Genomic DNA, 22,074 nt, shown 5'->3' on the forward strand with positions numbered 1-22,074 from the left:
GAATAAATAATAGGGATATCTATAATTTCTTTTAGTTGTTTTCCTTTAATATATGGAGCCTTAATCGATATATACTCTAAGTATTGGCAAAAGGGTGCATATAATCGTAAGAAATTATTTCCTATTATTATATCTAACCCTGTTTCTTGTTGATATATTATAGGTACTATGAATAATTTATTTTCAATATTTAAAGTAATTCTTGTAGCTACCCAATTTAGTGGGTGTATTGAGCCATCTGCTATCTGAATCTTTAATGGTTTCTCTAATCTTTTCCATTTACTAAATAATGCTTTGGTTGCTATACAAATACTTGCTCCTGTATCTATATAGGCTTCAGTTTCTTTGTTTTCTTTTTCAATTTTAATTTTGATATAAGTACTATTCAGATTCTGTTTCTTCTGAAGATAATTCATCCTCTATATATTCATATACACTACAGTCAGAATCACTTAGCTCATCTTCTAATGATTCTAAATTATATATTTTATATACTTTCTTTATTAGTTTTGATTTTTCTTTAAGATCTTTTTCTTTCTTTGTTGGACATTCATTGGCATAATGACCTTCTACATTGCATATCCAACATACGCATTTCTTTTTTCCTTTTGGACAATATTTTTTAGGTGTCTGTTTTCTCTTTCTAAAATACTTTATTCTAGTATTTTTATAGGCCTTTTTCCTGGATAAGTCTTTCTTAATTTATGTTTTCTTTTATAACTTTTTCTACTTCGTTGATTACAACCATAATTTTCTGGTTGCTCTATCTCTGGTATATCACAACAAAGTGAGGTTCTACCTCTATTTAATTGTTTAGCTCTTGTACTTTTTATGCATTGTCGTCTTAATTCATTATATAGAATTTGAATAATTCCTCCTAAGCTATCACCTATTTCAATTGGTTGAGATTTCCATATATCTCTTATTTTTGCACTAAGTGGGTATGGTAACTTGGATATAAAGACTCCTCGATATATTTCCCTAGTTTCATTATCTAATTCATAATAGTATTTTTTATACTCACAAATGAAACTATCTATTTCACACATATTACATATCTGCATATTAATTAGATGAATTTCTGCCTTTTCTCGCAAAAGTTTATTTACTTCTGTTTTATGTTCAAGAGTATTGTAGCCTATGAATTCTTTATATATTAATTCCATTATTAGTTAAGCAAATTGTTGATTATTATTTTCTACCATTGCTATATATTGATTCCATGTTTCATCATTAATACTTGTTAAGAATTTCAGCACATTTCTTGTTGTTCTATAAGCTATTAAATTCTTGACATCCATTAGGTTTATCTTAGAAAAATTTTCATCGGTTGCTATAAGCATAATCATATCATTAGACCACCTTTGTAGTATATCCTCTGGATTTCTTACACAGTCTAAGTTTAACAATTTTTTAGATTTAGTTTCTTCATAGTAAGGTTTAAATTCTTCTGCAACTTTTGTCCATTTTCCACTAGCCTTTGCATAACCTCTTTGATTCATAGTTTCATTTTCATGGTTTTTCCAAGAACTATGAGGATTCCAACTCTCTTCACGTTTTCTTTTTTGTTTAGAATTACTTGTTTCTCCTTTTTCCATAAATATTTCGTCTATATCTGATTCAGATCCTACTTCAAATCTTATTTCTGAAGAATTATAATTTAATATTACTTCTCATTCTCTTCCTTAGTTTCTATTTTTTCTATTTTTTCTACTTGTTTATTTTCTTCTTCTATTATTTGTAGTTGTTCCATCAATTGTCTAATTTCTTCAATATCATTAGATCTTCTTAATGCTTCCATGTATTCAGTTTTTATCCCCTCCATGAAGATGATGGGTTTATTAACATAAATGTAGTTATAGGTTCTTGTTTAACTACTTTTAGTTGGTTTACTTCTTTTGTTCTAACTAATATTTCTTCTAAATCTTTTATTGTTATACTTCTATTACTTTCTTCATGTTTTAACAAGGTTTCTAATTGATAAAGAATTTCCCTAATTTTTTGAATATTTATATCTTCATCAATTTCTTTATCTCTATTAATTTCATCAAGGGTTTCATGTATATTATTTATTTTATTAAGACCATTTTTTATTTTATTAAAAGTATAATCTGCAATTCTATTGGTATTTTCTATTAATAATATAATATTTTTATTTATTTCATTCATTGTGTTATTTAAATCTTTATACATCACATCAATTTCTTCAGATAATGACATTATTTTAAATTTTCGTGGCTATTTCAACTTTTTCTAGTAGTGAACAAAGGATCTTAGTGTCGTCTCCGTTTACTCGCCGCTTGTTCAATTGCTCGTCGGAAATCGCTAGTTCGCAGTAAATCACCGCTCTAGGATTTGTTATAGTTAGATAGTAGAAAAGAGTCAAAGTTGAGATATTTATAAAGACCAAAAACATATTTAACCCATATTATTAATTATATATTTAAACCATTAATCCATTTTAATATAATATTTAAATATTATTTTAATTATATACTAATATATAAAAAAATTAATTGATAATAATTGTTTTATAATTAACTAATTAATAAGACATTTTATTAAATAGATTAATTTAATAAAATATGGTCGGTGAATGGCCGATCCGGTGAAACGAGTATACTAAAAAGATATAGGTTGGACGAGCACATGAAAAATATGCGTGCATGTGTAGTCTCGACCAATGGATGGTCTAACGCATATATTTTATTAATTTTTTGTGCCTATAAATAAGAATGTTTTGCTCATTTGTACTCGCATCAATTACAATCAAATATTATATTAAAATAGATTAATGGTTTAAATATATAATTAATAATATTAATAAATTAAAAAAGTTATTTAATTATTAAAAAAACGAAGAAAAAAACTCAATATAGTCGGCCAAGCCCTGACCGAACTTCAACTAACCTAAAAAAATTTTATTTGATCGTCCAAGCCTGGTCGAACCATAAGTAAAAGATGTGGCATTTTGAAAAGAAAAAAAATTCAACACATGGCAACGTGGTCTTTTATTTTCATATAAGTGGCAATGTGGTAAAAAAATCAATTTTTTTATGTATATTATCGGATCTTTTAAACATTCAAAATGGACACGCAGTCGACAAATGAACGAAATGCACATGACATATCTTTAACAAATAGCTTTTTCTGAATCAAACCAAATTTCTTCAATCTCACTTTGAGGATGACAGGTGCGCTTTCTGTGTGGAGAAGGAAACTTTGAACCACCTATTTTTCTGCTGCCCTCTCTTGAAAGCTGTTTGGGTAAAGATCCTAAGATGGATTCAAGTAGTTCATAATCCGTTGCCTTGGGATGGAGAATTAGATTGGATATCTCGAAATTGTAAGGGAAGGAGATGGAGAGCTAGTATACTTAAATGTGCTATAACTGAAGTTATATATGCGACTTGGAGATTGAGGAATGACAAGGTGTTTGGGAACTCTGCCAGTAATGACATTGAGAAGGACATTATAGATAGAATTGTCTATAGAATTTGGAACATTATGAAGTATAGGAGTCATATTGCAAGTCTTATGAGTTAGGGGTGCTTTTTTATGTTTAGTACCCCCTTGTGTATATGATTTGTGCTTGGCTGGATCGTGTGCGATCGCCGTGTAAATATTGTTTTTTGAATTAATCAAAATTTATTGATTCAAAAAAAAAAACAAGTAGCTTTTTCTTGACAATTGTTATGACATGTTGCTAACAATCTTATCAAAAAATGTTATCTATCATATAAAAGAAGAAAAATCATGATTAAGTTTTAAAAATCAAACTGGTAAAATCCTAAGTATAAACCAAAATTGATATTGAATAAATATTTTTTTTAAGTAACTAAATTATCCGCGCAGTTGAATTGTTTATAAAATGATTGGATATACATTGATAATATAAATAGTTTTACACTGTCATTTAATAGAAAACCAACAGTCTGTTATATCATTAAAAAAAATTAAAATAAAAACGTAATGTGGTTGAATACATGATCGTGATTGAGTGATAATGTAAAAGTATTTTATATTGTGAGTGCATCACTCATTTTTCTCTAAATATAATTATAATCAAATCAATTAACAAAATCAATGATTTAACAACTGGTAAAATTTTAAACATTTCATATTAAATGCTCTTGCTTCATATAAAAACTATTGTAACACAAAATACCTTTTTCCACTTTAAACAAGCATATCAACCCAGCAACGACTAGTTCCAACTTTCCAACTTATAATATGTTTCACAATCTTCCACTAGTTGCAACTTTTTCATTTGTTTTATTATAGGGCAAGTCAGTCAACTACTCTTGGGTAACCATCTTATTCATCTTCATCTCACAAATTATATTGTACTAAGTATGCTACTAAATATACTACCTAGCTGTTGATTAATTATTGCTCATGATGTGAATTAATTGTAATGATGTTTGGACTTTTTTTCCTTATCATTGTATTATTTTGTTATTTTACAAAACTTATGAATGCAGTTCATATAATTACTCACTATTCGTAAAATAATTAATATATAAAATGATTATGATTCCTTAAAAAAAGCAAAATGATTTTAACATTGCCACAAAAAGTCAATTACATGGCATGAGTAGGTATCTAATCAGAGAAAAATTGAGCAATAATGTTAATTTGCCAGCTCCGAAAATAACACAAGTTAGATAGAGATGTGTTTGATTAATTAACATGCAACAACTCATGAAAATTTTGTCAAAGATAACTAGTGGTAATGATTAGTATAACAATAAAGATTGCATGGTACGCTATTCTTTTTCCGGTAACAACTTGCTAAGCTGTTTTCGTTATATATATATATATATATATATATATATATATATATATATATATATATATATATATATATATATATATATATATATATATATATATATATATATATATATATATATATATATATATATATATATACACACACACACTAGTGTGTATACCCGTGCAAGGCACTGATTTAAATTTAGTTTGCTTGATTTCGATCTGTATGACTATAACGAAATTCAAAATAATCATATAATGATTAGTATACTAACGACTTTGGATCGTCTCCGTGCGAGGCACATGATAAAAAGATTTAAAAATATTTTCTCTCATTTCAAACATTCAATAAAAAAATATTTGATAATTCATTTATTTTCCAAAAATATTGACTTTTGAGATAGAATTTTTCAAATATTAAAATTAATTTTTATTTATTAACTCAAGTTTTAAAATTAAGAATTGTTTTTTTACAAAGGTACATAAGATTCATATAGTATGAATTTATATTAACAAAAATATCATATGAATATAACATTCATATATTATACATTTACATTTATTCATCTTTCTTATAAATATTTAATAAATAATAAAATAAATTAAATATATAATTATCAATTTGTTTTTTTTCATAAGAAAGTTGTGATTTCTATACATCATATTATCTTACATTTTTTGTTAAAACAAATATTGTATCAACTTTGAATCTCCACGTTATTTTATAAATCTTTTCCCTTTGAGTTTGATTTTTTCACTATATTGTATTATAAATAATATGTAATAATGGTAATAAAGCAATTTACTATTACAATCATATTTATTTTATTAAATCTATGGGTTAATCTGTCAGTGTAACACAATTAAATTCAGATCTTTTTATATATAACTGATAACTTTCGTTTAAAAAAATTCTCAATTAGGCTAGTAAAATAATTAATATCTTTTTAGTCATTTTTTGTGTATCATAACAATCGTAAAAAAAATTATTTAGTTTGTATTAAATAAAATGAGATCTTTTTGTATCATATATTTTTTATTCTATTAATCATTATATATATTTTTTGTTTAATACTAATTATAAAATTACTATTGTCAAATTTAACACAACATCAACGTTAAAATTAATAATATATTTCCTTAAATAAGTGCATTATTTGTTTTTAATCTATATTGATTTATTTTTATGTTTTTCATATTCATCATTATTACTACCTTAAACGTTCTTTTATATGACCGGGCAAATAATTATGACTTTTGCACGAAAAATGGTTAATAAAAAAAAGTTTATTTCTTCTATTACGATAGCAAAAATTTTCTCTTAGTGATGCAAATGCATCAACTCTAAATATTAATTATAACCTATTTGATTTCAATTTATAATTTAATATTATTTTATTTTATGACTCTCTAAATTCCAATTTTTCCTATTTTACAGATGTTTTTCAACCCCATTCATTTTTTTATTAAATGTTTGGGATTTAAATTTAAAATCAGAATGTGACAAATCACACTTTTTTTTAATAAGTTATATAAATTTGAAATTAAATTATATTATGATTTTTTATTGTAAATAATAAATCAGAGAAAAATATTTTACTAAATAAATAACTAATATACTGCTTCAATATTAAAATTAATTATTATTCAATCCGTTATATATTATTTGGGGCAATTGAACTTCTCATATTGATTAAGAACTTCTTTTTGTTATATTACCCTTAATTTAATTAATATTCTTGTAAATTTTATAACTTAATTTAAATAACAATTATTATTCTTTTAATTTTTATAACTTATTTTAAATAACAATTCATTAATATTTAAATATTGTCATAATGCCAAAAGATACATTGAAAATGATTTGTTTGTTTTACGTGATAAAAATTAGAGGGAAATCATTATAAATATTCTCCCTCCAAATAATTAAAAATTTTCATCAAATTTTATTTTATAAATTTCCCATTAAGTTGATAATAGACCATTTCCCATAAAATAATTGTTAAATTATATTAATTAGAACATAATAAAATAAATATTAATTTTTTTTTGCTTTTATACCAATTATAAAAAAATCCTCTCTGTTTGTAACGTGCCGCGCGCCCAATTCTTTTGATTCTCTGCCTTTTTCTCTCTATGATTTAACAATCAAAACATAAGTAAAAACACCCTCAACCCACAGAAACCCTAACCTGAATCCATTATATAATTTTACTGTTACAATTACATGACTCAAAACATAAGTAAAAACACCCTCAACCCACAGAAACCCTAACCTCAATCCATTATATAATTTTACTGTTACAATTACATGGCTTGATGCGGATGCAAAAATTAAAATAAGACAACAAAATCGAAGGAAACAAAAAGGAAAAAATTTAGGTACATATATCTTCTTAATTTCTCCATCTTCTTGATGGTGTTTTTGTCATTTTACAGTTGTTGTGCGAATGGTGAATATTTGTGAGGTTTCCTGGAACAACGGGTTTATGGTGAATGTTTGAGCGGATTTGGATTGGTTGATGGTGGATTTTGGCAGAAGTTTGTTATGAGAATGGTAGATGACTTAAAGGAAGTGAATGTATGATTTTATAGCATGAGGAATGAGTGAATTTGAACAACTTTGCATGGTCCAATCACTTCTTATTTCACGTAAAAAAAAATAAAAACAGGGATTGTTGAGATTTTCAATAGTGAAACTAATAATAATAACTACACGTGTTTCCAACAATTTTTGTTATATAAATAATTAAGTAAATATAATCAAATAATTAAATAAATAAATAAAATAAATAAATAAAGAAGTAATAAAATTTACTATAAATAGAATGGAAAGAAATTATTAGAATGCATAAGGGAGTGACACTGGGTAAACTTGCCAAAGTACTCATTTTGCTTTATTTTATATATATATATATATATATATATATATATATATATATATAAAAGTTATTATAACTTACTCCACATCTTGACCATTTATTATTTTTAATCTAATGGTTAAAAATAATAAGTAATTAAATGTGGAGAGAGAAAAATATTTCTTATTATTTTTAACCATTAGATTGAAAAGAATAAATGGTCAAGTTATAATAACTTACTCTTGGAATAAATATAACCCTATATATATATATATATATATATATATATATATATATATATATATATATATATATATTAAAGTGTCAAATTTAATAACATCATATTATTTCTTCCGATCTGAATTATAAGTAAATATTTTCTTTTTAAATTTATTAAGTAATAAATATATCTGATCTATTTAAAAAATCGGGTATATATTTGTTTATAATTCATAATAGAGGAACGAGTATTTATCAATCCTTACTCATATAATATGTAATAGAATTCAATGTTTTCAATGTTGAATTGAAAACAAATATTGTATAGACATTATCTATACTATCTATATGTTATAAATTACAAACATTGTATGGTGGATTGCATCCAACACCTATCTTAATCTAGAAATATATAAAAAAAAAAAAATCTTGTTTTCTAACCAATGGTTTACTCACATTCTTGCACTGTTTTCAAGGCATGTATAGGAGATATTTTATGTATATTATGCAATCTTTAGTAACCTTTAAACATCCAAAATGAACACGCAATCGACAAAGGAATGAAATGCACATGGCAGAACTTTAACAAATAGCCTTTTCTTGACCGTTGTTATGACATGTAGCTAACAATTTTATTAAATAATGTTACTTTTGTAGAAGAAAAAAAGTTCCGTTGCAAATTTGTCTCTCATCTTTGGGTTTGGGCTACAGCTGCTCCAGTTTCACGGCCGGATCACGGATTGGAAAGATGTGAGAATTTTGTTGAGTAAGAGGATCTCAGGTCAATGTAAAATTTTACACTATGTTGTGGCAGTGACGGAGTCAAAAAATTTATGTAGTCTGGGTAAAAAAAGTTAACTGCATGTTACATGTGACAGTATATAAATAGTCATAAAATGTGCTACATAAGAGAGATGAAACCTAATCTGCGAATAGTGTGCTAAATAAAATTAAGAGGTAAATGCCCTCTCCGAGACTTCTTTGCGGTGAATGTTCGAATAATATCAACATCTTTAAGTGACTTGAATATATCCCGCTCGGTGTAACATATCATCAAGTCATTGAACCACACATTGTTGATCTTGTTGCGCAAATTAGACTTGATAATCTTCATTGCTGAAAATGCTCTTTCAACAGATGTTGTCGACACCGGTAATATCAAAGTCAACTCAATGAGCTTGTAGACCAATGGAAATACCAAATGTTTCTCAGTTTGAACCATCCTCATAGCCAAAATTTGAACATCTTCAGAAGAAGTAAATGAAGCATGCCTTTTCACTTGATGTACATAAGTCTCAAGTTGCTCCCTTATTGTTCCACGTTCATCATCAGAAAAGTCTGCATGATAAATATTAGCAAGACGGGCAAGCTTATCAACATCAAACTTGGAAAAAGAGTTCTTGGGGTCAAGACATGAGAAGCAATCCAGCACAACGTTACTTCCTTCACTAAACCGATGATCTATCTCCACACATATTTTGTCAATAGCAACATAAAAAATCTCTGCACGGTAATGGTGAAGATTAGTGACAGTCCTCCCTTCTCTTCTTGAACGACCCCGAACCGATATTTCTTCATACATATTTGGCACCGGAATACTTTGAGCAAAACAAAATTCTTGGACATTAATAAACAAATCATCCCAACCACACTTTCTCAATTTAGCCAACCGAACTTTAACATCATCAACTAATTCCATAGCAAGCACAATATTAAGATCTTTTGTTTGCAAGATTTTTGAAAGTTCATTTGTGATACCAAACAACTTTAACATAAGCTTCAAAATGAAAGCAAATTTAAAGCTCTCCATTTTTTCTATCAAACCCGCCGCTTGAGATGGTCCACGTCCATCTTCATCAACAATACTAAGCACCTCTAACATGGAGGACCACATCTGATCCAAACGAATCAAGGTAGTATAATGTGAACCTCATCTAGTATCCCCGGGTCTAGCGAGACTAGATGATTGGTGCAAGCCATTTCCTTGAGATATCTCATTGTACTAACCTCAACATCACCGCCATTTGTTCTTTGACAGATATATCACGAGACTCATCAATAAGCACAGAGAATTGTCTATCACCAAGCTCTTCCATAATCACCTTGGTAACTTCATGTGCACATCACATTGCAAGCTCCTTTTGAATGTCACCGGAAGTCATTGTGCAATTTTTTGGACCACGATCAAAAGCTTCTCTCACTTTTTCATCATTAGATTTTACCCAATCCACCATCTCTCTAAAATTTTCCTTGTTTAGAGAAGTACAGATTTCATCATGGCCGCGGAAAGCAATGCCTTGTGCTATGAGATATCTAGTACAATCTAAAGAACAAGTTAAACAGATCTTATACAATTCTTCTGATTCCCTAGTTGCTCTATCCAAGATACTTATAACACTTTGTCTTTGATTATTATAATCGTCATAGTGCTTCATACATGAGTTATGCTTACTATCATGACTACCAATATGATCTTTAAAGCCTTTAGATGCATGCTTCCAATCTTTTAACCCGTCTTTGTTGAAGACTTCGTAACCAAAGTGTTCGGCCCCCCCGGGCAGCTTAAAGAGAAAGCAATAGAAACAATAAGTTGCGTCCTTCGAATCACTGTATTCAATCCATGTATAATTCTTATACCATGCTTTAAAAAATGCTCTTGAAGACTTCCCAAATTGAGTACGAGGAAATCTTGCTAAATCTGGTTGCGTTGGACCCTTCAATATATATGCCCTCCTCACTTGGTCTTGAATATCCGGAGCATACTCATGAATTTGTTTCCTACATCCTGGATGTCGCACAATCTCATTCCGGTTGCTTAACATTCACTTTCTCAATACTTGTTCTAGGAACCAAAAACCTCCTCATCTCTGAAATTTAATGATTCAATGAAAAGAATTTTTAAATAAACAATTTGTAACACACAAATTGACGAGAACGAATAATAAAATAAAATAAATAAATTGTAACAACAAAGTTAAAAGAGAATTCTAAAAAAAAAAACAGATATATAATAAGAAAAAAAATTAAACTATTTTAGACTTAAAAAAAACATTAAACTATTTTATTATAATATATAATATGTCAAGTAATTTATACTACCATTGCAGTATAGTACCAGGGCGTTTCTATGTCAAGTAATTGGCAATGACCTAACCATATGAAAATGAAATTGAATCTATATTGCAAATTTCAATTGCGGTACAGTACTACAGCGTACAGAACTACAAATAGGTACTACTAGTCTACTACTAACTATATGAATCAACCTATATATATATATATATATATATATATATATATATATATATATATATATATATATATATATATAATATAATAAATATATTGTTATAATAAAAATAAATTTTAAGAGAAGTACTTGTCTGCTCCTTGAAAGTGACGGTGATGGGAGAGGGTAACTGAGAAAATACAAACAGTCAGAGAGAGAAGACGGGCGGTACTTAATTAGTTTTTTTTTTTAATTTCTATTCTAAGTCATAAATAATTAATTGGTTTGGGCCTACTTAGACCATTGGGTATTCATCTGTTTTAATTTTCACACCTTTATTTTTATTAATTTTGCCCCTGGTTCGTTTAAAAATCGGCTATTAAATTGGGGAAAATACAAAGAAATTAAGGGTTGAGCCCGGGCGCGTGCCCGGGCTCGCTGGGCTATAGAACTGCCCTTGTGTTGTGGTGATTTTTGTTATTAATGCTATTTGGTTAGCTCGAAACAAGGTTAGACTCCAAAACATTATTGTTAATATTTCTTCCTTTATCTCTAGTATTTTGGAGGCGATATCCTTTGCTGGCAGCACTGCGGATGGCTCCTTTTTGGACATGAAGGTTTTTTTTATTCTTAAAAGCTTCCTGGTTACCATTCGTCCTCTTTGAGCTCCGAGAATCAATGAGGTTATTTGGAAACATCCTCCTAGAAATTGGATAAAAATTAACTGTGATGGTGCTTCTGTTAATCAGAATGGAAACTCTCCTTGTGGGGGTATTATTCAGTGATTGTGGTTTTCTAGGTGCTTTTGCAATTTGGCTGGGTTCTTTCACTTTTCTCATTGTCGAACTTTCTTAAGTTATGTTTGCAATTGAGTTCGTCCATGATAATCCTTAGAATTATCTTTGGTTGGAAACAGACTCAACGGCGGTAGTTAAGGCTTTCAAGCCTCCTTTTCTGGCCTCGTGGCATATTAGGAATCAGTGGATTAATTGTATAAATTTAGTCTCTAATTAGAATTTTATAGTTTCTCACATTTATAGGAAATACAACAGATGTGCTGATGCTTTTGCTAATCTAGACCTTAGTTTATCTAATTCTACTTACTATTTCTCCATTAATGCTTTGTATTCAAGCAAATTTTGTAAAGAATCGACTTGATTTGCCATTATTCTTTAAATTTAATTCCTCTTGTTAGGATTTTAGTGAATATATCCCTATCGTTTTGTATCAATTTTCTTTGGCTTCAATATAGCTTCATTGAAAAAAATCAAAGGACAAAAGTTATGATTAAGTTTTAAAAGTCATACTAGTAAACAAATACTTTTCCACTTTAAACAAGAATATCGACACAACAACTTTCCCACTTTTGATATGTTTCACAATCTTCCACTAGTTGCAACTTTTTCATTTGTTTTATCATAGGGCAAGTCAACTACTCTTGGGTAACCATCTTATAAACTTATTCATCTTCATCTCACAAATTATATTGTACTAAGTATGCTACTAAATATACTACCTAGCTGTTGATTAATTATTGTTCATGATGTGAATTAATTGTAATAAGGTGTTTACCTTTTTACGGGTGAGATAAAGAATCCCATGAATAGAGTCTTGTTTAGATAATTAGATCAAATTCCCAACTAACCGGTCCTGTTACTCTAATAGTATTTAAATTATTTAATACATGAATACATATAAAATATATAATTTATTTGATTCAATATGATTTAATTAAATAAATTAGAATTTACAACTAATTAATAAATATTACTTAAGTTAATTAATATTTAGTTAATATTTAATAAAATTATAATTAAAAATAAATAATATTTTTTTAATTAAAAAAAGTAATTTAAATATAAATAAGATTGAGCTTATTTTACAAAAATATAAAGTAAGAGTATTGAAGTTTTAGTAGTTTTTTATATAAATAGATGAACTCTTTCCTTTAAAATTTTAATTTTCAAATTTTACAATAAACAAATAGCATTGCGTTCTATTTTGTACTCGTGTAGACTAAGATATCTTTAATGTCTCTGACCAAAACTAAAGCATGGTTTAAAAATTATTTCTAAAATCCTTAATTTGAAAGTTACTTTTGTTATTAAAACTTTAATTAATTAAAATTCGTAAATTGTACTACTGTTTTTAATCCATATACCCTATTAGTTGGAATGAGTACAAATCTTTGTTGTTAATCATTAAAAAACATTCACATGTAATTTTGTGCCTATAATTAAGTAGGGAGTAATTCTCATGAATGCAATTCGTATGATGTTTACACTTCATAAAACAATCAATATATATGGAATGATTTTGATCCTTAAAAATTTATAATGATTTTGACCTTGCCATAAAACGCTAATCACAAGACATGAGTAAGTATTTATTAGAAATTTTGTAAAAACATGAAAATGAAGGATGGGAGGCTTAGTTGCATTTGGTTGGCTATAACGTGGAGCATTTGGATTGTTAGAAACGTTGGTGGATCCACTATAAGAATAAAGTTCTCCTGCGAAGTGTTTTAGTGACGTGATTATCACGTGTCAAAAATTTGGTAGGTGCGACGTGATAATCACGTCACTACCTTTAAATAATCTAAATAATATAAAGCTATTGGGAGTCAGATATTGATTATTGAAAAAAGAAGTTGTGACATGGGAAACACGTCACTACTAAAAAGTAAAATAAAAAACACTAAATGTTGTAACGTTCACATAGGAGAAAAAGTTCAAAATTTCAAAAAAATTAGTTGTGACGTGTTAAACACGTCGCAAAATTTAAGAGGGAAATTTCAATTTTCGTGAATTGATTGGTGGCAGGCTTTTGCAGGCAGCCTCATTAAATGATGTTCCTGTTTAAATGTTGTGGCGTGAATATCATGTGGCAAGGTTGTGACATGATATTCACGTCTCTGTTTGGCTTATATTAATAGGTTAATATTTTAAGTTTTGCATATAAAAAAATTATTAAAAACGAAATAAAAAAAAGTATATAAATACAATTTTTTTTAAGTTTTGCATATTAAAAACGAAATTTATTTACATATATTTAATAAAAAAAATATAAAAGTATATTTAGTTTTAATTTATTAATTTAATTTATATATTTTAATATATTTAGTTTTTAAATTTAATTTATATATATATATATATAATTTATTAATTGGGTTTTAGAAATTAAAAAAAAAAGGATTAGTGACATGCAATTTTTATGAGGGAGATTACTCATCCCACTACTTATGCAATTTTTTTTAATCTTTTTAAGATGGTCCCATGGAGTCTAATTTTTATGGTCATCCCACTACTTATGCAATATTTTTTAATCTTTTTAAGATGGTCCCATGGAGTCTTGAACACAAGACACAAAACATAAAACCAGCCCCATTGCCACTAGGCTGCATGTTGCTCTTTGTTAAGTAATTGTCTTAGCTAAATTATAATAGTTACTGTTAATGTTATTAGCATTAATAGTTAATGTTTTCATAATTAATTAATATAAATATTATTAGTTAATAATTATTAGATTAGTTAATAGTTAATGCTATTAATATTACTTAAATTATAAAATAATAATTAATATTTATTTTACTGTTAATGTTAATTAAATTATAAAATATAAACTAAATTAAACTAAATTAATATAAATATTATTAGTTTATATTTTATAAATTAGTTAACTTTAATAGTAAAACAAATATTAATTATTATTTTATAATTTAACTAATATTAATTAATAACATTAATAGTTAATGCTAATAACGTTAACAGTAACTAAATTATAAAATAATAGTTAACATTTATATTAGTTAATGTTATTAATTAATATTATTTAAATTATAAAATAATAATTAACATTTATTTTACTGTTAAAATTTATTAAATTATAAAATATAAACTAAATTAAACTAACATAAATTAATATAAAGTAATATTACTTAATGATGTTAACAGTAAAATAAATTGAATATAAACATTAATTTAAAAATATTAAATTAAATTAATTAAATTAAATATAACATTAACTGTAATATAACATTAATTCAATTCAATTCAATTCAATTAAACTAAATTAAACTAAATTAAATTAATATAAACTATTATTAATTAATAACGTAAATTATTTATTAATTTTGAAAAGATTAATTATTTTACTAATATAAACTAAATATAAACTAAATTATTTATAACGTTAACAGTAGTGAAAACATTAAATTAATATAAACTAAATTAAATTAATATAAACTAACTTAAATATAAACTATATAAGTTAATTATTTATAAACTAATATAAACTAAATTAAATTAATATGTATTAATCAATAGTGAAAACATTCATTATTAATGCTAATAACTATAACAGTAACTATTATAACTTAGCTAAGGCATTTCTATAACAAAAAACTTTATGTAGCCTAGTGCTAATGATGTTGTTAAAGTATTCTTTGGGTACTTAGTTCAACACTCATTAGGACCAATTTTTTGAACTTTCATATTTAACATTTTAAGAACCAAACAATAAAATAATAATAAAAATGTCACATGGAATTAAAATAAATAAAAAATAATAAAAATGCCACCTAAGCCAACCACGTCATTAAAAATAATAAAAAAGATTAAAAAAATTGCCACATCAGACTTTTTAATGAGGTGGCGTGAAAAAGGTTCAAAATCAAACTTCTGAAATTTTACGAGGCACTTCTTGAAACTTTTTTTTGACAGAGGGTTTTTCAACTACACCCCATATGGTAGGGGGCAAAATAGGTATTAACCCTTATTTTTATATATAATTAGTAACAAACCCGTGTATACGCACGGGTTCGTAAGGGTTCGGATTTGGTACGCGCATTTATTTACATAATATGTTTAATTTAAATCAAAATCAAAATTTGAATCAATATTTTTTTTTGGAAACAATATATATTTGAATCAAAATGAGTTGCAATCTTGCATCACCCTTGTAAAATCAAACATAAAGCTAAAGAAGGAAACAAATGATGAGCTCGTAGATGTGATCTATATAAAAAAATCATTGGCTCACTGAGGTATCTATGTAGCATAAGATCATACATTTGTCAAGTGCAGGGACGGCCCTGGGCCGGGGCAAGCAGGCCCACAGTCCAGGGCCTCAAAAAAATGGGGGCCTCAAATTGGGGGGTGTAATTAAATAATTATGATACTGATATAATAAAATATATAAATGTTAGCAAAATTGTGAATCAATTCATTGCTGCAAGCCCAACGGATTAGCTCCTCATTGGTAGGGTTGTGATCTGGGTTTGAAACTTGTTGGCTTTCCAATTTTCGATTATTAATTTTTTACATGAACACTCCAATTGATTTTGGTTTATTAAATATACCTTAACCTTAGTGTCACCTAATTAATTACCTTGGCTTCCCAATATTTTACGTTTGCAATGAATTTTTAATTTAATTTTTCTGTGACAATTTATTTCTCAAATTTTATCTATAAAATAATTTATATATAATCAATTAAAGTTTATAATAAGATTTGAGATCAAATTTTATTCTTGTAACCTTTATAATTTTATTTTAATTTATTTTATCATAAATTTTAGAGAATATTTATATGTTATAGTTAAATATTTTAAAGTTTGTCATACAATTAACTCATTTACTATCAATTTTTTTTATAAAATCAAATTCATTATCATTTGTTGATTTATTAACTTTTTGATCATAAAAATAAACTTCTTACCATTTAGATAAACCTGCGTATTAGGGTCAGGATATGGTTTATGCATACTCCTACATTTTTTATCCATACGACTTGATTTTTCGCAATTAAAGCAAGAGAAAATGCCACTTTCATTTCTTTGAGATGGTAGATGCTGCATAAAAAATAGAGCTATTAAGGCACTTAAAATATTCTAACTCTTAATTTAGTTCATTATATTTCGATTCTGAATTCTTTAATGATTTGCATATGACTACTTCTTTTTATTGTTAGAAACAATCAGCTTTCGAGGGATTCGGAGAGGTCTACGAACCAAGACTTCATACTTTTGATCTTGTCTTCGATATTCGTTTTGGAGGCGAGTAAAACGTCTGTTTTTTTGTTAGGGGTCCATTTATTTGTTTGCCCTGGGCCTCTAAAAAGTCGGGACCGGCCCTGGTCAAGTGTTGGCTTAATAAGTAAGTACGTTGGAGAAGCCTAGAGCATGTCACCTACTAGCAGTCAAAAGGATTCGAGGATACATCAAACACACAACAGATCATGATGTATTGATTCCAAACCAAAAGAACAGTGGATAAAAGGTAATGACATATGACTACTCTGATTTAGAAAGGGGATGAGACCAAAATGACAAGGAAACATACAACAAGATACTTGTTCGTGATTGAAGCAACTCTAATTTTGTTGAGTTCACAGAAGAAAGGTGACTCTATCATCTTATGAAACAGAATATATAGCAACTTCATATGCAGCTTGTCAAGCACTTTAGATAAAATATTATCGGAAGAATTGAAGATCATTTAAGTCTTAAAAATTAAACAATTGGTTGATAACAAATCAACAGTTTTTTATAAACAAATACATTATTAATAAAGAAAGTACAAGGGTACACTCCAACCCTTATAAATAATAAATGATCTAATAAAATCCAAAACATGAACAAACTAGTGTAAACTTTGAAGAGGGTCAAAACAATAAAAAATAAACAACACTCTTGTTATAAAACAACCAGACTGAACCTACACTAATATGAATTATAGCAACTAAACTTACTCTTTTAATTGAAGACTATTTACATTCTGCACCAGAAATTGCAAAATCACCTTACCAAACCAACACAACCATTTCTTCTATTGATTGAAGTTGACCAAAAGAAAATAAACTACACCAAATACACATATCTTAGCTAATCATGAGTCACCACATAAACAAGCATATTAAGAGAAAGTATCACTTATTGAAAGACCAAATAAACAAGAATAAGTTAGAAGTCGAATATCATAAAATTAAATTACAACTTGAAAACATATTCACCAAACCATTAAAAAAAATAAGCAATATTTGATTGCCTAAAGGAAACAATAGGTATGAGAAAACTAAATAATATGAATTAATAAGAGTAATAGTTTGCTTCACTGGAGTAAAAATAATAGCAACAAGACTAGAACTGATATTGAGAGTATCAGTAGAAAGCTTAATATTGTTAGACACCATGTTGAAGGGGATAATTTTAATTACTTTTCAGCTCTTAAACGCCGCTTGAATTCTCTTCTGGTTAAAGATGATATATTCTGGAAACAAAGAGCAAAAGTGCATTGGTATAAGGACGGTGATTTGAATACTCGCTTCTTTCATATTTCTGCTTCTACTAGAAAAAATATCAATACAATTCGGTCGCTCACTAATGATGATGGGGAAGTTATCAGAACTTCGGAAGGGATGTGTAAATTAGCTCATGACTACTTTATTGATTTATTTCAGAAAAAGCCAAGTTCTCGGGACCAGGTTCTTCAAGCTATTAACACATCCATTACTACCAAAGATAACAATATGTTGACTAATCCGTTTGTTATTACTGAATTTAAAGAGGCTATTTTTTCTATGCAAGCGGATAAAAGTCCGGGTCCTGATGGTTTTAATCCCGGCTTCTACCATCAATTTTGGGATATATGTGGGTCGAAATCTTCAATGCCAGTTGCTTATGGCTGGAAAGCGGCATTTTTCCTGATAAGCTCAATTCGACAAATATCACTCTTATTCCGAAAGGAGATTCCCAAACCACCATGAAAGATTGGAGTCCGATTGCACTGTGTAATGTTTTGTATAAAATCATAGCTAAAGTTCTCGCTAATCGGCTTAAGCGAGTCCTTGACAAATGTATTTTTGATAACCAATCGGCTTTTGTGCCGGGAAGATCTATTTTGGACAATGCCATGGCAGCTATTGAGGTGGTGCATCATATGAAGGCAAAGACTAAAGGTAAGATTGGAGACATAGCTCTTAAACTTGATATCAGCAAAGCTTACGATAGAATTGATTGGGATTATCTTAAGGATGTACTTTCTACTATGGGTTTCTGTCAGAAATGGATTGGGTGGATTATGCTTTGTGTAAAAACTGTTGATTATTCTCTGGGTGTGAATGGTAACATGGTGGGTCTGATTGTTCCAGAACGGGGAATGAGGCAAGGTGACCCTTTGTCTCCGTATTTGTTTATTTTATGCTCTGAAGGACTCTCAACCCTCATTAAACAAGCAGAAGCGCGAGGAGATATTCATGGTGTTAAAATTTGTAAGAATACTCCCATTATCTCTCATTTACTTTTTGCCGATGATTGTTTCCTTTTCTTCAGAGCAGCTGTTAGCGAAGCAAATATGATGAAGAATATTCTTACCACTTATGAAGAAGCCTCTGTTCAAGCTATCAATTTCCAGAAGTCTGAATTCTATTGTAGTAGAAATGTTGATTTTGGACTTAGAAATCTCTTGGCTGGTACCTTAGGAGTTCAACAAGTATTAGGTACCGGAAAACATCTTGGAGTCCCCTCTATGATAGGAAGAAACAGGAAAGCTACTTTCAAGTTTATCAAAGACAGAATTTGGAAGAAGATAAGCTCTTGGAGTAGTCGAAGTCTCTCGCAAGCAGGTAGGGAAACGCTTATAAAATATGTTCTCCAATATATTCCGACATATTTTATGAGTATCTTCTTACTTCCTTCCTCCTTGATTGATGAAATTGAAAAAATGTTGAACTCGTTCTGGTGGGGTCATACAAAAGATAACTCAAGAGGTATTCATTGGTTATCATGGGACAAGCTATCTATGCCTAAGAAATTTGGTGGTATGGGGTTCAAAAATCTAAGTGCTTTCAATCATGCCATGTTAAGCAAACAAGCTTGGAGCCTTATGACTAAGCCTAACACCTTGGTTTCGCGCCTTTATAAGGCTAGATACTTTCCCAAGTGTGATTTTCTTAGTTCAGAGATTGGACATAATTCGAGTTACGTCTGGCGTAATATTTGGAGTGCTAAATTTGTGGTGCGAGGAGGGTACAAGTGGAGCATTGGTACGGGCGAGTGCATCTCGGTTTGGGATCAAAATTGGTTATATGACAGCTCTGCGATTACTAATTTGTGGCCCGACAATCTGATGGTGGCAAATCTCAAAGTTTCGAATCTTATTAACCCAATCGGCAAACAATGGAAGTTGAATTTGATTTATCCGTTAGTAGGTGGAGAAGTGGCACAGAAAATTGCAAACACTCCATTATTCGAAGCGGTTCATGAGGATAGAGTTTTTTGGAATCTTGAGAAGAATGGTATTTTTTCTGTGCGTAGTGCCTATCGTTAATGTGTCAACGAAGCTATAGACACCTTTCATCTGCGTATTGTTAAAAATTGGGATTTAATTTGGAATATGAAGATCCCTCCAAGAGTCAAGAACTTCCTGTGGCGCTTATGTAGAAATTGTGTCCCTACTAGAACACGCCTCATTGACAAAGGTGTCGGGTGTCCTGATAGTTGTGTGATATGTGGGAATGGTTATGAGAATAATAATCATTTATATTTTCAGTGTCCTAAGAGTATTGTCTGTTGGGAAAAAGTGGGGCTTTGGCAAACTATTCAGCAGTTAGTCAACAACGAAGGAGATTTTAGTTCTGTTGTATTTTCTTTTCTGCAGGTCTCTACTCATGAAAATAAGGCGGTCTTTTCTACTATCTTGTGGAGTATTTGGAAAAGCAGAAACAATGCCCTTTGGAATCAAATCGAGGATTCTCCAGATAATATCTGCTTGCGAGGTTCGCATCTATTATCAGGTTGGTGAGACGCTCAACAGGCCAGGAACATAGCTTCTCCTATAGATCAATCGGTAACCGATCCTAAGTTGTGTAAGCCACCCACCGGTTGGCTAAAATGCAACATTGATGCATCTTTTTCTAGCAACAAGGTTGGTATAGGTGCCTGTATCAGAAATGATGAGGGTATTTTTATTACAGCTCGGACGGAATGGTTTTCTCCTATTACTGATGTTGATACCGGCGAAGCTCTTGGACTCTTAGCTGCTATTAATTGGGTTTTAGACCTTGGCTATGATAATGTGGTTTTCGAGTCGGACTCTAAAAGTGTAGTGGATAGTGTGACTATTCCTAAGCCAAACGACTCAGATTTTGGCGCCATTACTCGAGTCTGTTATCAGGTCCTGACTCACTCTACTAGGAACTTTCAGGTTAAGTTCATTAGAAGACAAGCTAATGAAGTTGCTCATGCTTTGGCTAAGGCGGCTCCATCTCTTGCTAGTTTTCATGTTTTTAACGATGTACCTACTTGTATTTACAATCTTATTATTAATGAAATGGTTTAGTTTCTTGCTGTAAAAAAAGAGTAATATGAATGTAATTCATAAGAAAGATGAGTTTAATTGTGTTGCAAATTAATTACTTGCAAAACAATTCAATTAAAATAGTAAATTGTCTATGCATTTATTTAAGATTATTGGCTTCTTATTGTTTATATATAGGTTCCTTATGTAATTCAATTAGCTAATCATTATATAGAAAAATATACCTTATACAATTCATTTGTCAAATTATCGTATTTTCATCTTTCTTTATTACCATCCAAAATCTTGCATCCCAAGTTATCCCAGCAAAACGTACATACATTGATTGAGGTACATAGTGGCGGAGCCAGGAATTTTATACAGTCTGGGCAAAAACTTTACACCATTGATTATTCATCTGTTTTAATTTTCACACCCTATTTTTACTAATTTTGCCCCTGATTTTGTCTAAAAATCGACTATTAAATTGTGGGAAGTACATAGAAAATAGGGGTTGAGCCCGGGCGCTTGCCCGGGTTAGCTGGGCCTTGGCTCCTCCCCTGGATACATGTAACGCAAAAGCAATCTCTTCTACTTACAAATATATAATTTTACCTTATTTAATAAAACAATTTTTTTGAATAATAGTAAAGGAAAAGTTGAACAAGCAATAAAATTGCAAGTCAAATAT

At 28.9% G+C, this 22,074-nt stretch overlaps 1 protein-coding gene and 1 pseudogene across 1 annotated transcript; both read right to left on the minus strand.

Annotated features, from left to right (window-relative positions):
* Nucleotides 1–381: 381 nt before the first annotated feature.
* LOC131651079 (uncharacterized) lies at nt 382–1,598 on the minus strand (annotated as a pseudogene).
* An 8,384-nt stretch (nt 1,599–9,982) lies between these two features.
* LOC131651080 (uncharacterized) lies at nt 9,983–10,681 on the minus strand. Its single transcript, XM_058920752.1, has one exon. The coding sequence runs from the start codon at nt 10,679–10,681 to the stop codon at nt 9,983–9,985; it is 699 nt and encodes a 232-aa protein (XP_058776735.1).
* Between the last annotated feature and the right edge of the window lie 11,393 nt (nt 10,682–22,074).

Source organism: Vicia villosa, linkage group LG2 (genome assembly GCF_029867415.1).
Source record: "Vicia villosa cultivar HV-30 ecotype Madison, WI linkage group LG2, Vvil1.0, whole genome shotgun sequence".
NCBI classification, from domain to species: domain Eukaryota; kingdom Viridiplantae; phylum Streptophyta; class Magnoliopsida; order Fabales; family Fabaceae; genus Vicia; species Vicia villosa.

Coding starts and splice junctions, on each gene's coding strand:
- LOC131651080 (XM_058920752.1), bottom strand. CDS start 10,681: ATGTTAAGCAACCGGAATGAGATTGTGCGACATCCAGGATGTAGGAAA.